At 41.6% G+C, this 15,584-nt stretch overlaps 1 protein-coding gene across 3 annotated transcripts in view; it reads left to right on the top strand.

Annotated features, from left to right (window-relative positions):
• ints1 (integrator complex subunit 1) overlaps positions 1-15,584 on the top strand; it is a 180,311-nt gene that overhangs the window by 132,786 nt on the left and 31,941 nt on the right. For all 3 annotated transcript variants that reach the window (XM_073060973.1, XM_073060972.1, XM_073060971.1), the window contains exons 38-41: positions 4,617-4,864; positions 7,327-7,459; positions 10,633-10,766; positions 11,963-12,155. In XM_073060973.1, the coding sequence (XP_072917074.1) occupies positions 4,617-4,864; positions 7,327-7,459; positions 10,633-10,766; positions 11,963-12,155 (708 nt within the window). The remainder of the gene's footprint in view (positions 1-4,616; positions 4,865-7,326; positions 7,460-10,632; positions 10,767-11,962; positions 12,156-15,584) is intronic.

The following is a 15,584-nucleotide window of genomic DNA, read 5'->3' as shown; positions in this document are numbered from 1 at the left end:
ACCCTGAGAAAGACTACCATGATTGTGAGGCCTTGTGCGAGCAGTTATGTGCGCATGCGTGTACGTACCGATTTTTTTTTTCTCCAAATCGATTTTGGCTCACTGTCTTCCCGAGTTTGATAAGTGAAACTACACCATACATACAATATTTCTACTTTATATAGGTTGTATATTTATCATATCGTTCCTGCTTTTACTATATGTTCGTGTTATTTTAGGTTTTATGTGTTATTTGGTTTGATTTGACAGGTTATTTTTTGGGTCTGGGAACGCTCAAAAATTTTCCCATATAAGTTAATGGTAATTGCTTCTTCGCTTTATGACATTTTGGCTTACGAACCATTTCATAGGAACGCTCTACCTTCGGATAGCGGGGGAAACCTGTATTTGTAATCCAAAGGCGAATGTTGTGAGAAGGCAATTACGTCAATATTCCACAGATTCCACGACAGCAACGCAAAGTAACAATAACAGTAGGTTTTATCTCCAAAGTTGTTCCACTCCACACACAAAGTATCACCAATAGTGATCTTCAACGAATATCCTTTCAACACAAGTGGTACCACACCTGAATCCAGCTACAGGACATCCCAAAGTGGTGGCCACAGGATACTCAAACAGAATCCACTTATGGATTATCACCAACAGTAGCTTACCACAAAGGGGACCACCACCCAGGCAAGGGTCGACACACCGGTACATTCCACAAGGTTACCCCAATCACACACAACGTGAAAGCCACTTATCCAGTTCCACGACATACGAAATAACTCCAACAGTGATTTGCCAAAGGGGTGCCTTTTTCAGTGAAATACCACACCCAGACAAGGGTAAACACACATGTAGTATTCACAAAGGTTTTCCCCTCACCAGAGAACCTACTCCTGTGGAATAACTAAGTGACAATCACACTTTCGTATTTGAATGGAATCAAACTCACCCTTACGGGCTACTTAAAGAGAGTCATTTATCAATACTCTGGATCAATCTCAACTCACCCCTTTTGGGCTACTAAAGTTTAAACCAGCAACCAACTCACTGATGTCTTCCATTGACTGAATCCATCTTGATTCTAACTGTGTCTTTCTGTGTGTGACTCTGTGTCCTTGTATATTCAAAACAAGCTGCAGAGAAACCATAACATTCGTTGTCCATCAAATAACCCCCTCCCTCTCCCCCTCCCTCTCTTCCCCTCTCCCCCTCCCCCTCCCTAAGCAACTTTGCAGTCAGCAGAAATCCAGGTGTCCAAAAGTCAGTTTCATTCTCCCGGTGTTTTAAAGTGACAGTCCACAGGAAAAATTAACCCTGGGGGTACATAATGTAGGACACAATATGCATGGTTGACCCCGACTAATGAAGGACTTCAGACATCTTTTGAATTTAAATCCTTTTGTGATAAAGGCCAATTTACCATTCACTTTCTGTATTTCCTAATGCATCTACATCTCAATTTTCAATATCTTGTGTACAAGGAAAACCAGAGCTCTTGTGTTACCTGATTACATTTTTAAGATGTATCCTGTTTGTCTGCCTTTTGCAGCGAAGTGGATGACCTTGTATTTTTCTCTATTATATTCCATCTCCATGTTCTCACTTCGTCACTTTTTTTAGGCTAGGATTTTAAGAGAAATGAAATCGAGATTATTGTAGAGCAAGATCTAACTAGTGTTCAACCAGCTAGAGTGCCTTCCTAAATGACAAGTGGTAGTACAAGCATACAGCTATGTGCAAAAGTTTTAGGCACATAAAAAAATTCTTTAAAGCAAAAATGCTTTCAAAATAATGAAACAAAGTTTCTAAATATCAAAAAGTTTACTATAAAGAGTAGTAAAGTTTTTAAAAATAGAGCTCAATCAAATCAATATTCGGTGTGACTACCCACCCTTTGCCATTAAAACTATCAGTTCTCTTAAACACCCTCACGAGTTCTCTTAAACATCTGCGGCGCCTAAGAGCATAGCCGATGTTTCGTGCTGAGCCCTTCCTCAGGACAGGTCTGGCCTGGTCTGCTGAGCTCCTCCAGCATTTTGTGTGGTTGCTTGGATTTCTAGTCTCTGCAGATTCTCTTTTGCACAGTACTGTATAGGCTTTATTCCAAAGGAGTTGGCAATTAGAACAAGGCAAGTTTTGATACAGTTGTGCGGGCCTTGGTGAGATCATACCTAGAGTGCAGGCACAATTTTGATCCCCTTATCTATGAAAGGATGTGGTAACATTGGGAGTAGTCCAAAGGAGAGTCACCAGGATAGTGCTACCAAAAGATGCAAAACAGGTTAGATCTGTATTCTTTATGGTTTTGAATATTGAGAGTTATCTTATGCGAGATCCTAAGGGATGTGACAGCATGAATGTCAAGATGTTTCTTCTAATGGGACATCTTAAAAGAAGGGGGCACAATTTCAACATAAGGGGCAAATAATTTAATTCCACATTTTGTCGAAGGGATTGAATCTCTACAATTCTCTTCTCTAAAGGGTTATAGCAACTAAATTATTAGGAGTGCTTAAAGTGAAGGTAGATAGAGAGATAGATAGATAGATACTTTATTCATCCCCATGGGGAAATTCAACTTTTTCCAATGTCCCATACACTTGTTGTAGCAAAACTAATTACATACAATACTTAACTCAGTAAAAAAATATGATATGCATCTAAATCACTATCTCAAAAAGCATTAATAATAGCTTTTAAAAAGTTCTTAAGTCCTGGCGGTAGAATTGTAAAGCCTAATGGCATTGGGGAGTATTGACCTCTTCATCCTGTCTGAGGAGCATTGCATCGATAGTAACCTGTCGCTGAAACTGCTTCTCTGTCTCTGGATGGTGCTATGTAGAGGATGTTCAGAGTTATCCATAATTGACCGTAGCCTACTCAGCGCCCTTCGCTCAGCTACCGATGTTAAACTCTCCAGTACTTTGCCCACGGCAGAGCCCGCCTTCCTTACCAGCTTATTAAGACGTGAGGCGTCCCTCTTCTTAATGCTTCCTCCCCAACACGCCACCACAAAGAAGAGGGCGCTCTCCACAACTGACCTATAGAACATCTTCAGCATCTCACTACAGACATTGAATGACGCCAACCTTCTTAGGAAGTACAGTCGACTCTGTGCCTTCCTGCACAAGGCATCTGTGTTGGCAGTCCAGTCTAGCTTCTCGTCTAACTGTACTCCCAGATACTTGTAGGTCTTAACCTGCTCCACACATTCTCCATTAATGATCACTGGCTCCATATGAGGCCTAGATCTCCTAAAGTCCACCACCATCTCCTTGGTCTTGGTGATATTGAGACGCAGGTAGTTTGAGTTGCACCATATCACAAAGTCCTGTATCAGTTTCCTATACTCCTCCTCCTGTCCATTCCTGACACACCCCACTATGGCTGTGTCATCAGCGAACTTCTGCACATGGCAGGACTCCGAGTTATATTGGAAGTCTGATGTGTACAGGGTGAACAGGACCGGAGAGAGTACGGTTCCCTGCGGCGCCCCTGTGCTGCTGACCACCGTGTCAGACCTACAGTCTCCCAACCGCACATACTGAGGTCTATCTGTCAAGTAGTCCACTATCCAATCCACCATGTGAGAGTCTACTCCCATCTCCGTTAGTTTGTGCCTTAAGATCTTGGGCTGGATGGTGTTAAAGGCACTAGAGAAGTCAAGGAATGTAATCCTCACAGCACAACTGACCCCCTCTAGGTGAGAGGTAGTTAGTTCTATGAAAGATCAGGAGCTTGAGGGCTATCGGGATCAGGTGGAGGAGAGGGAATGAGGCTTGGGGTATATCAGCTATGATCATATTGAATGACAGTGCAGGGTCCAGGCATCCAGTGGCCTACTCCTGCTCCTTTTGTGTTCCTGAAGTGCTTTTCCTTACTGTTGTCCAACTTGTTGTCCCAGTAGGTGCAGAGAATGAATGTGACAATGATGTTGAATGTAAAAGTATGCCTTTATACTGTTCTGTCATTTAGTGAAAATACAGCTGTTCTTATCAAATATAATCTGCACTAAGTAGACCTCCCTAAATATCGATCCAGTAAAAATCTAGTCAGATACCAACTACACAACTAAATGATAGAATATAGTCAGTTGTAGTATGTTGGTAGTTTCTACTCTCCGACTGAACTGTAACCCAAAGAAGGGCATTAATCTTACTGATTCAATGTTGCTGTACATACCGGAGTGTCTCGACCAACCAATATTATAAGGAAGAATGCAAGTTAAGAGAACTACAAATAACACGCTAGAGGTGTCAAACTGAAAAAAAAAACTTAAATTTGAAAGTCAAAAGTGCAGGTGGTGGAAATCTGAAACACTCATCAGCTCAGGTAGCACTGTGAAATGAGAAATGGAGTTAACACTTCAGGTTGAAGATTTTATTTTGGTTCGGCCTGAATTGTTGACTGGTTTGAGCTAATTCTGTCTTTATTTCCACATTAAGCTGTACAGCCAATGAAATACATTTAAAGTATAATCACTGCTGCAGTGTAGGAAATGTGAGAGTCAGTTTGCATTTGGCAAACTCAGTCAGAAACAAACACACTCCTCCAATGGCCACCTGGCAATGTATTGCTGTCTAGGTTGGGAATGTAGCTACTGGGTGTTTCCTTTGTCTTTGTAGAAACATACCAAGGAGTATGTCCTGTGTCTGAAGAAGAGTGAGCTTATCAGCCTGGTGGATATTGTCCTGTTGGAGTCTGAAGCCAAGATCTGCATTGGGACTCACAATAAGAAACCCGCTGATGATATTACGGGCACCCTCATCCGATCTCGAATCCCCCTGTTGCTCAATTGTTGCCATGGTGATTTGGATAACATCAAGAAAGTGACAGATTATCTAATCAGTTGCATCAAACAAAGAGGTGAAAGGTAAAAAAAAACCTGTATCTTTTTTATGTTCTCGTGCATAAGAATTAGTGCTTCATCTGATAAAATGTTTTTGAAATTAGACTTAATTTGTCAGGAGCAACGTATGATAACCTTGGTTTATTTTTGTTTTTTGATGAACAAGGTGATAAGGCACAAAAAATAGCTCTGAATGTACAGAACATTTTCTATATAGTAAGGATAATATATTCTCATTTTCCAAATGCTAGACACACACCAAGGATAGTTAGACTGCTCTGTGTGAAAGGTATGAAAGTTAGGCCGAACCTGTTCTATATATTGTTTACTAAGAGGCTTGTGCTTTGATAGCACCAAGTTTTTCTTTCTACTGTTTTCTGCTTAACCGAGGTCTGATGGCCACTTTCCCTATTGAGTTTCTCATGGGCTGGCAGTAAAGCATGCTGCAGCAGACTTTGATAAACCAGCAACTAGGATTTGGTTTATTCTCGGGTATGACCGACTATGTTGGAATTGCCAGCATTGCATTTCACACAGTCAGCTCCTTTCCCCACACAAATCAATATAACCACAGCCACCCCAATTCCCAACTATCCACAGACCCTTCCTGCATAGCACTCTGACAGTGCTGTAACCTAATCCTTGAGGATCCAGATGTTAGCCCTCAGATGCGTTCAACTCAAACCCGTCTGCAAAAGTGTAGCCAATGGAGGCAAGGCCTTTGAACTAATATAATGTGCAATATATTTTCTATTGTGGATGTCAAATTGGGTGAATCTCATGCACAGAAAACAATTTAGTGTTGTGTGCTTGCTTAACGGATAACATGGTCCTCCAGCCTTGACTCTGAAGAATTTCGTAGGCCGTCAGGTCTTCGAGAATAAATTACCAGCATCCATTGGGGCAATCATATGAAGGTGGATTACGGGTTGGGATCAATAAATGTTGTTAATTGTAATTGGACTTTATTCTGAAGAATTGTCAATTTACAAGCTTAAAGAAAACGTTACTTTTTCAAAGGATTATCATGTCTATGTGAGACAAAGGATTTAAATGATAGCTGTGATGGATGAATACAGTGGAATCCAGTTAATTGGCACAGCCACTTATTTGGGACAACTCTTTAAGAACAAAAACTAACGGAGAAAATAGCTAGGATTCTCTTCGTTTATTTGAGATATTATGCCGCTCCATTGGGATAAGAGACTGTTACCGAACAGCTATCAGTGACAAAAGTCATTGCATTTTCAACACAAGTACCATATTGTATTATTTCTAAATTTGGAATTGCTGCTCTATTATTGCAAGGATAGTGTTATGTGTGTAGTTGTGGCATGTAGGTGAATTTTGCTCATCCCCAGAAGAGCACAAAACAATCAAGTTATTCACTTGTTAATTTTGGACTTAGCAAACTTTTGTAGTCTTCATCTTTGACTTTCACAAGTTCTGCTGAAAGATCCCCAGTTGCAGTTTGCTCTCTCTTTTCATGGGTCCTATCTAACTGTTGATTGTTATTAACCTTTGCTCTTCTGACTTCCACTGATTTTAAAATTTTGTAATTTAATTGAAGAATTTGTTGTTGAACCCTGTATTAATTTATAATCGTAATCCCTTTTAAATGTGCATCACAAACTTACTTCTATATTCAAGTACACCATCGCTGTCCTTGACAAATATGCCAGGCCTTTCATAGTGTAGATACATGCTTGAACCTAGGTTGAATTTCAAAGCTTGTGCCTGTGCTGTTACCAAGAAGCCTATTTGCACAACTGGAGATTCACCTCTCTTTCTGCCAATCTCAGATTGTCATCAGCTGAAATGGATATCCATGCTTTTGATACCTCTCTACTATTCCACAATGTCTCTCTTGCCTGCGCCCTCTTGCCCCGCACCCCCTCACCACATCTCCCCCCTCCCTCCTCCTGTCCCCTTTCCCACCCTGACTCTTACTGCCCACCACCACCACCACTCTTCCCTGCTCACTTCTCCCCCCCCCCCCCCCGCACCCTCTCTAAAACTTCCACATCCTTCCTATTTAAAAAATCCAACAATTAGCTCTGTGGTTATTCAGAAAATCCATTGATTCAGTGTCTGGCTCACCAATGATGTTTCCTGTGCTCCCTTTAAATTTACTGGGCCCCTATTTCATGCATTCCTTTTAAGCACACCAAGGGCCCATTTTCACCCCAGTTTCCCATGCTCCTTTTAACCAGAGAAGACCAATGTTATCTCTGCTCTCTTGAAAATTCACCGGGTTCACTGGTAAATTTACTATATTACAGTGTAACATATTTTCTAAAGAAGTGAATTAAAATTGTGTTGAAGAGGATGCAGAATCTGTAAGTCTGGCATCACCAAAGTCCCAGTGTGCTACATTAGTGGAATTTTAGTATTGCTTTGTTTGAGTATTTTGTGTATGTACACTGTCTCCTGGCTGAGGTTGCTGCTGTTATTTACTTAAGGTTATTTTTTCTTTTTCTTTTCAGCAGTGTGATGGGCAAGTGTTGTCAGAGCCTGTTGCTTCAGATTTACTTCCAGGTCCCAGAGGTTATCCGCCATGTGAATCTTCCAGAGTGTGTGCTAAGCAGTGAAGGCACCAGTGATGGAAGTACCTGCAAGGTTTGACATATTCATGGATGGTTTCCTACGCAAAGCTCAGTCTGCGAGAACAGATGGGGCAGTGCCATGAAGGTTTCATAGAATTTTACGATTGTGCACCTCCTGGCTCCTTGAAAGAAAGAAAAATAAGTAGCTAGTACTTGTACCTCTACAGGAAGTCGTATAGGGGTTTATAGACAATGAAGTGCAGAAATAGTCAACCTTGTAATGTGGGAAATGCACCAGTTAATTTGTGCACAGAAGCTTCCTTACAGAGCAGTGCTATAATTATAATCTGCTTTAGTAATGCGGATTGAAAGATAAATATTAGATAATATACCAAAGAGAGAGCACCTCTGCTTATCAGAATAGTGCTATGGTTTTGAGATTAAATGACTTTTTAAGTTTGATCCAAAAGGGAAGAGATGTTCAATTTAAAATTATTTTACAACATAGGAGAAGACCAATCAGGCCATTGTGTCTGAATAAGTACATAGAACAAGCAAATTAATCTCAATATTTCTGCTCTTTCCCTATATTCCCCCACTCCCTTTAGGGTTACTATTGATCCTGACTCCACAACCTGCCGTGTTACAAAATGAGCAATAGCTCTGTATGGTTGTATTCAACAGTTCAAGGATGTAGGACTTATTTTTTAATTAAATCTTGCTATTTATAAAGTAATGCATTTTAAAAAGTATAGAACATACTACGTGGTCCTTTCCTTTGAATAAACAAACACTGGCCGATTTTGTTGAATAATGGTTTCATGTAAAAATGCCATAGTCTAATAGTTGTACTAACACACTGCATTCAAAGTATTAAATGCAGTGCACTGTATAACATATTGCTTTTCTCAATATGTAATATTTACTGTGCCCTTAGTATTACAACATCCATTTGAAAAAGTTGCCTTCAGGGAAAAGTAGGTATCTTGAGGTACTGACTGCATCTCTCAGGTTTGTACCTCGTGTATTAGCTTAATGGGCCTAAATTTGATGAATGTTACTCCCTGTGAATAGAGGAGAGGAACAATACTGATGGACCCTAGGTAAATATCTGATATACAGGTGCAAGAAAAAGTTTGTGAACCCTTAGCAGTTATCTGGTTTTCTGCATTAATTACTCAGAAAATGATCTTGATCTAAGTCATAGTAATAGACAACACAATCTGCCTAAACTAAAAAAAACACAAACAATTGTACCTTTCATGTCTTTATTGAACACATTGTTTAATCATTCTCAGTCCAGGTTGGAAAAAGTATGTGAACCTTTGTATTTAATAACTGGTAAAACCACCTTTAAAAGCAATAACCTCCACCAAATGTTTCCTGTAACTGCTGATCAGACTTTCACAATAGCGAGGAATTTTAGACCATTTCTCCATACAAAACTGTTTCAGTTCATCAACATTTCTGGGATGAACAGCCCTCTTCAGGTCATGCCACAGCATCTTAATTGGGCTGAGGTCTGGACTCTGACTTGGCCATTCCAAAACATGAACTTTCTTCTTTTTAAATCATTCTGTTGTTGATTTACTTGGTGTTTTGGATCATTGATTGTCCTGTTGCATCATCCAATTTCTATTAAGCTTCAGATGATGGACCACTACCCTGACATTCTCCCATAAAAATGTCTTTTACAGTCTTGAATTCATTGTTTCCTCAATAATTGCAAGCTGTCCAGGTCCTGAGGCAACAAAACAGACCCCAAACCATGATTCTCCTTCCACCATGCTTCACAGTTAGGATGAGGTTTTGCTGTTAGTATGCAGTGCCCTTTTCCCTCCAAACCTAGCGGTGTGCATTTCTGCCAGAAAGTTCAACTTTTGTCCCATCTGTCCACACAACGTTGTCCCGAAAATGTTGTGGAACATCCAGGTGGTCTTTTGCAAACTTGATAGGTGCAGTAAATTTTTTTTTGGAGAGCAGTAGTTTCCTTCATGAACACCATTCTTGTTCAATGTTTTTCTTATAGTAGACACATGAACAGAGAATTTAGTAAGTTCTAGAGATTTCTGCAGGTCTTTTGCTGTTACCCTTGGGTTTTTTTTCCACCTCCTTCAGCATTGCACATTGTGCCGTTAGTGTGGTTTTTACAGGACACCCACTCTTAAAGAGAGTAGCAACAGTACTGAATTTCCTCCATTTGTAGACTGTTTTTCTTTCTGTGGACTGATGAACACTTAAGGCTTTTGTAGCCTTTTTCAGCTGCATGCATCTCTACAATTTTTCTTCTAAGGTCCTCTGAAAGTTGTTCTGATCGAGGCATGGTGCACATAAACAGATATTTCTTGAGAAGAGCAGGCCCTGTCAGTAACTTGACTTCATGTGTATTTCTTCAGGGCAGGGCACCTCTACAACCTGCACCTCCAATCTCATCCCATTGATTGGAACACCTGACTCCAAATAGCTTTTGTAGAAGGCATTACCCCAGGGGTTCACATACTTTTTTGAACCTAGACTGTAAATGTATAAAAGGTGTACTCTGTATGAACGAGAAGAAGTACAATTGTTTATGTGTTATTAGTTTAGGCAGATTGTGTTTATTATTGTGACCTAGATGAAGATCAGACCACATTTGTAAGTAATTAATGTAGAAAACCAAGTAATTGCAAAGGGTTCACAAACTTTTCTTGCAACTGTACATTCATGTTTTTATGCTAGTTCTCATCAGCTGAAGTCCTGACCATTGAGAGGCTGGAATTGGAGGAGTGCAGATGTTTCGGAGATTGTAGAGCTAGAGCAGGTTACAGAAGTAATATAAGGCAACACTATGCAAGGATCTGAAAATAGGGGTAAGAATTTTATGCAATGCACAAGATGCAAGACCCACCAGTGTCTATAGAGGGAAGCGAACAATCAACATTTTGAGTCGCGACCCTTTATCTAACTAAGAATTTTAATACTGAGCTTTCTTAACTGGGCACTGACATAGACCTGTAAATACGTGATGGTGGTTGAAGAGAAAGAGAAAATTGGGAGATAGGCAACAGAGTCTTGAAAAATTTTATGGAGTATAGGATTTGGATTGAAGTACTTGAATCTCAATGGAGCTAAGTCCTGGCTCAAGTTTTGGTGAGAGATGAGCAGAGGAGTGAATTGAGTCGGGTAATTTTATGCATTTTGGAATAGGCATTCTTGGTGACTGTGTGGATCTGTGATTGAAACTCTTCACTGCTCTCTCTTTTCCAGCTGGATGCACTAGTGCATCGGTTGCTCACGTTACTTGCAGACACCAATGACACAAGGACATCAGAGAATCGCACTGCTGATGCCAACATGGCGTGCCGAAAGCTGGCAGTGGCACACCCGGTTCTATTGCTTCGGTATTAACAAGTTCACTTCTGAATTTTTATGATGATTGTATTACTTGTTTCAATATTTCCATGATGCACATTGCACAGGATCAACAGCTTTCCTGTCTGCTTATTGTCATTCACTCAGTCTTTCTTGCCTTTTTATCTGTACTGCTTTAACAACTGTTCCTCTGATCTCTCTTTACTTGGATGGGTAGAGAATCCGTTTCCTTGTGGATTAGGTCGGTGGGTGCTGTTTCTCATGATGGACCAAGCTAGGGGTGAATGAAACGGCATAGTTATATGGTAGAAAGGCAGAACCAGCAATAATCTGCTGGAGGAACTCAGTAGGTCAAGCATCATGTGTTTGGGAAAAAGAGTAGTTTACATTTGAGGTAAAAAGAAGACAAAGATTGGAGAGGCAAGGTGGTGAGTATGAAGAGAGGGGCAGTGGTGTGACGGGAGCCTAGGGTGATTCATGGAGTGAGGATGGGGTGTAGGATGATGGGTGGATTGGTCCAAGGATGGGTGGACTTGGGTGACGGTGGCAAGTGAATAGAGTCAGACAAAGATAGGCAAAAACTGACAGTCTGATGAGCAAGGTGGGAGAGTAGAATCGAACTTTATTGTCATTGCTCAAGATAATGACATTGCGGGGGAAGGGGATTGTGGGAAAATCAATATTGGTTTTCCCAGTTGGATGTTGGTTTCTGCTAGTTAATTTTTTTCTCAATGGAGATGCTAGGTGTGTATTGGTTTACCTGTTTGTGAGGGTGGGTGACTGAAATTTTCCAGTGCCAACGACCAGGTCTTTCTCCTGGTGATTAACACTGGGCTTTTGGTTTCTTGCCATAAACCAAGCACCTTCCCTCTGCCTGGCAGAAAATATACCAACCCAGATTGTATCCTGCAAGGAACCTATGTCACTAACACTGTTAGAATCTTACCTAAGCTGAGTTTATTGATTTATTGGACCACAAAAATGTATCTTGGCATACAGATATTAAAATCAGCCATGCTCTTGGAGTGTGTTGGATCAATTGGGAACAACATATATTTTGTGGTGATAGAATAGAGCAAGATAAACTGCAAATGAGGGGCATGGATTTGAAGACTATCAGTCCAAACTGAATAAATGATGCAGTGTGTGTCCTATCTATCTGCTCTGGGCCTTTATCCCTAGCTTTTTACAGTGAAGAGCTTTGTTTTATTTGTTTGTTTTTCAGACACTTACCAATGATTGCTGCTTTGTTGCACGGACGAGTTCATTTGAATTTCCAGGAGTTCCGTCAGCAGAATCATTTGACCTTCTTCCTGCACGTTCTGGGGATCCTGGAGCTACTACAGCCATACTTGTTTCAGAGTGAACACCAGGGGGCAATGCAGGACTGTCTGCTCTCCTTCATATTACTCTTGGAGGTCAGTTGGAGTCAGCCTGGAATCCATTCCTAATTTATTCAGAATTGTGGCTCTGCAAGGAGAGTAGGAAGCTTTAGGCATGATTTTGGCTTGAAAGTACTTTGCACTGGTGTGAAATTTTGCCACACTGAGCTGACAGATGCCTAGTTCATCCCTTTACCCTATTGAATTGAATTGACTTTATTTCTTACATCCTTCACATACACGAGGAGTAAACATCTTTACATTATATCTCCGTCTAAATGTGTAATGTACAATCATAGTAATTTATAATAAATAGAACAGTCAGTGTAACACAGAATGTTATGACGGGTATAGATAGAGTAAATGCAAGCAGGCTTTTTCCACTGAGGCTAGGGGAGAAAAAAACCAGAGGACATGGGTGAAGGGGGGAAAAGTTTAAAGGGAACATTAGGGGGAGCTTTTTCACACCGAGAGTAGTGGGAGTGTGGAATGAGCTGCCAGTTGAAGTGTTGAATGCAGGCTCACTTTTAACATTTAAGAAAAACTTGGACAGGTAAATGGATGAGAGGTGTATGGAGGGATATGGGCAGGTCAGTGGGACTAGGCAGAAAAATGGTTTGGCACAGCCAAGAAGGGCCAAAAGGCCTGTTTCTGTGATGTGATGTTCTATGGTTCTGTAGAAATACACTCAAATCAGCGTGAGTTAATCAGTCTTTTTCACCACACAGCTGGTGGGTACAGACCACGTGAGGTCCTTGGTGATGTGGATGCTGAGGAATTTAAAGCAGTTTACCCTCTCAACCCCCGATCCATTGATAGGGGTTAGCTTGTTTCCATTCCTCCTGTAATCCACAGCCAGCTCCTTTGTTTTTGCGACATTGAGGGAGAGGTTGTTTTCTTGACACCACTGTGTCAGAGAGGTGACTTCTTCCCTGTAGGCCACCTCGTTATTGTCTGAGATTAGGCCAATCAATGTAGTGTCGACAGCAAATTTAATTAGCAGATTGGAGCTGTGGGTGGCAGATACAGTCATGGGTATACACAGAGTAGAGGAGGGGACTCAGTGTGCAGCCCTGAGGGGCTCCTGTATTAAGAGTCAGATGTTTGGAGGTAAGGGAGCCCACTCTTACAATCTGCTGCCGATCTGACAGGAAGTCCAGGATCCAGCTACACAAGGCTGAGGTCTCTGAGCTTCTTGTCGAGCCTGCATGGAACGATGGTATTGAATGCTGAACTGTAGTCCAAGAACAGCATTCTCACAAGCATCCTTTTTCTCCAGATGTGTAAGGACGGTATGTAGAAAGTGGCTATTGCGCCATCTGTCAATCGGTTGTGTCGGTAGGTGAACTGTAGGGGGTCCAGTTTGGGTGGTAGCAAGCTGCAGATGTAATATTTGACCAGCCTCTCAAAGCATTTGCTTATTATTGAGATGAGTGCGACAGGACGCCAGTTGTTAAAGCATGTTAGCTTGGTCTTTTTTGGTACAGGGACAATGGTGGATAATTTGAAGCAGGAGAGATTAAAAATGTCAATAAACATACCTGCCAGTTGTGCTGCGCACATCCTGAGTACTCACCCTGAGATGCTGTCCATTCCTGCAGCCTTGCAACTGTCCACTCGTTGGAAATATCTGCGTACCTCAGCCTCAGAGATGACCAGGTTGCAGGTTGTAGCGGTGGCTTTCCTTGGAGGCTCAGAGTTGACTATTGAGCTCATCTGGGAGAGAGGCTGCGATGTTGGCGGCACCACAACGTTTGGCTTTGAAGTCTGCGATGGTATACAGCCTACATATGCTATTTGTTGTGAATCTTGACTCAATCTTGTCCCTGTATTGTTGTTTCGCAGCCTTGATAACTTTGCACAGATCATGGCTGCTTTCCTCGAGCTCTAGCTGATCGCTGGTGATGTATGCTGTATGTCATGCAGTAAGTGTTGCTTGCATGGAACTATTGATCCAGGGTTTCTGGTTCGGAAAGACCTTGATCAACTTCTGGGGGACAACATCGTTGATGCATTTCTGAACGAAGCATATGACTCGATCAGTGAACTCGGAGACATCCTTATCATTGAAGGCATTCCAGTTGACGTCATTGAAGCATTCCTGCAGCATGGAGCCCGATTGGCTGGACCAACAGTGGCCACCTCTTGCCTCTGCCTGTACGTCGGCAAAAGCAGGATCGAAGAGTGATCTGATTTTCCAAAAGCTGGGCGAAGGAGAGCTTTGTAAGCGTTGCGGAAGGGAGTGTAACAGTGGTCTCCACGAGTGCTCACCTGGCTGTACTGATGAAACTTTGGAGAGACTTTCATCAGCGACGCTCAATTAATGTCACTGGCGAGAATGAAGGCAGCCTCTGGGTGTACAGTCTCCAGCGTGTTGATGGTCTCGTACAGTTCGGTGAGAGCCAGGTCAATATCAGCCTGCAGCAAAATGTACACCGCTGTGATGATAACAGCCATGAACTCCCTAGTATGGTTTGTACAGCAACACCAGGAATTCCAGGTCTGGGGAACAAAAGGATTTGAGGCATGCAAATTCTGGGGGTCGCACCAAGCATTGTTGACCATGAAGCATGCCCCTCCTCCTTTACTCTTCCCAGTGAGGTCTTTCAACCTGTCTGCCCAGAACAGGGAGAACCCAGAGAGCTCAATGGTGTCTGGTCTGGTCTCAGCTGGAGCCTGCAATTGGGTTTTAGCCCCATTTCCCTGGGTTTGATGTGTGAACAATTAACGAGTTTGCTCCTGAGCACATCAGAGTAGAAAACACATTTATTAATATTGTATGAGTCTGCTATAAACCGTTATTGGGAGATTAGGAACCCGTTTCCCTATCCATTTACATCCTAGCTGAACCAGTTCCTAAATACCATTTATTTTCTTTGAGAGTGAGGATTTCTGTTCCTCAGGTAGTGAGCTTCAAATCATTATTTTTTTAGCATGAATACAAAATTCATTAATTTTCCTTAAATCCTTTCATTAACAAATTTAGTTTTAAGTTATTTATCAACGAGAGCTGCTGCTTCACAGTTCCAGAGACTCAGGTTCAGTCCTGACCTCTGGTGCTGTCTGGGTGGAGTTTGCATATCCCCTCTGTTACCATGTGGTTTTATTTCCACATCCCACAGGTATGAAGGTTGGAGGGTTAAGTGGCCAATATAAATTGCCCATAATGTATAGGTAATGGTAGAATCTTGGGGAAGTATTAGAAGTGTTGGGGAAAATAGGGTTACTATAGGATTAGTATAAGTGAATGCTTGGTGGTCAGTACAGAATCAGTGGACTTGAGGAACTGTATGACTGTCATGGGGAAGCAGTTTTTCCTGTTCATCTAATTCAAGTCTCCCAATATCTCAATCATATCTCTCCTCAGTCTTCTGTGTTCTATAGTAATCAAGCCAAGCCTAATCTGCCTCTCCTTGTAACAATAATTCTCCAACATCCCCATGAGCTTCCTCTGCATCTTCTCTG

This window comes from Hemitrygon akajei, chromosome 11 (assembly GCF_048418815.1).
Source record: "Hemitrygon akajei chromosome 11, sHemAka1.3, whole genome shotgun sequence".
In the NCBI taxonomy this organism is placed as follows: domain Eukaryota; kingdom Metazoa; phylum Chordata; class Chondrichthyes; order Myliobatiformes; family Dasyatidae; genus Hemitrygon; species Hemitrygon akajei.
Note: the sequence above shows the minus strand (reverse complement) of the source record. Positions and strands in the feature narration are given on the sequence as shown.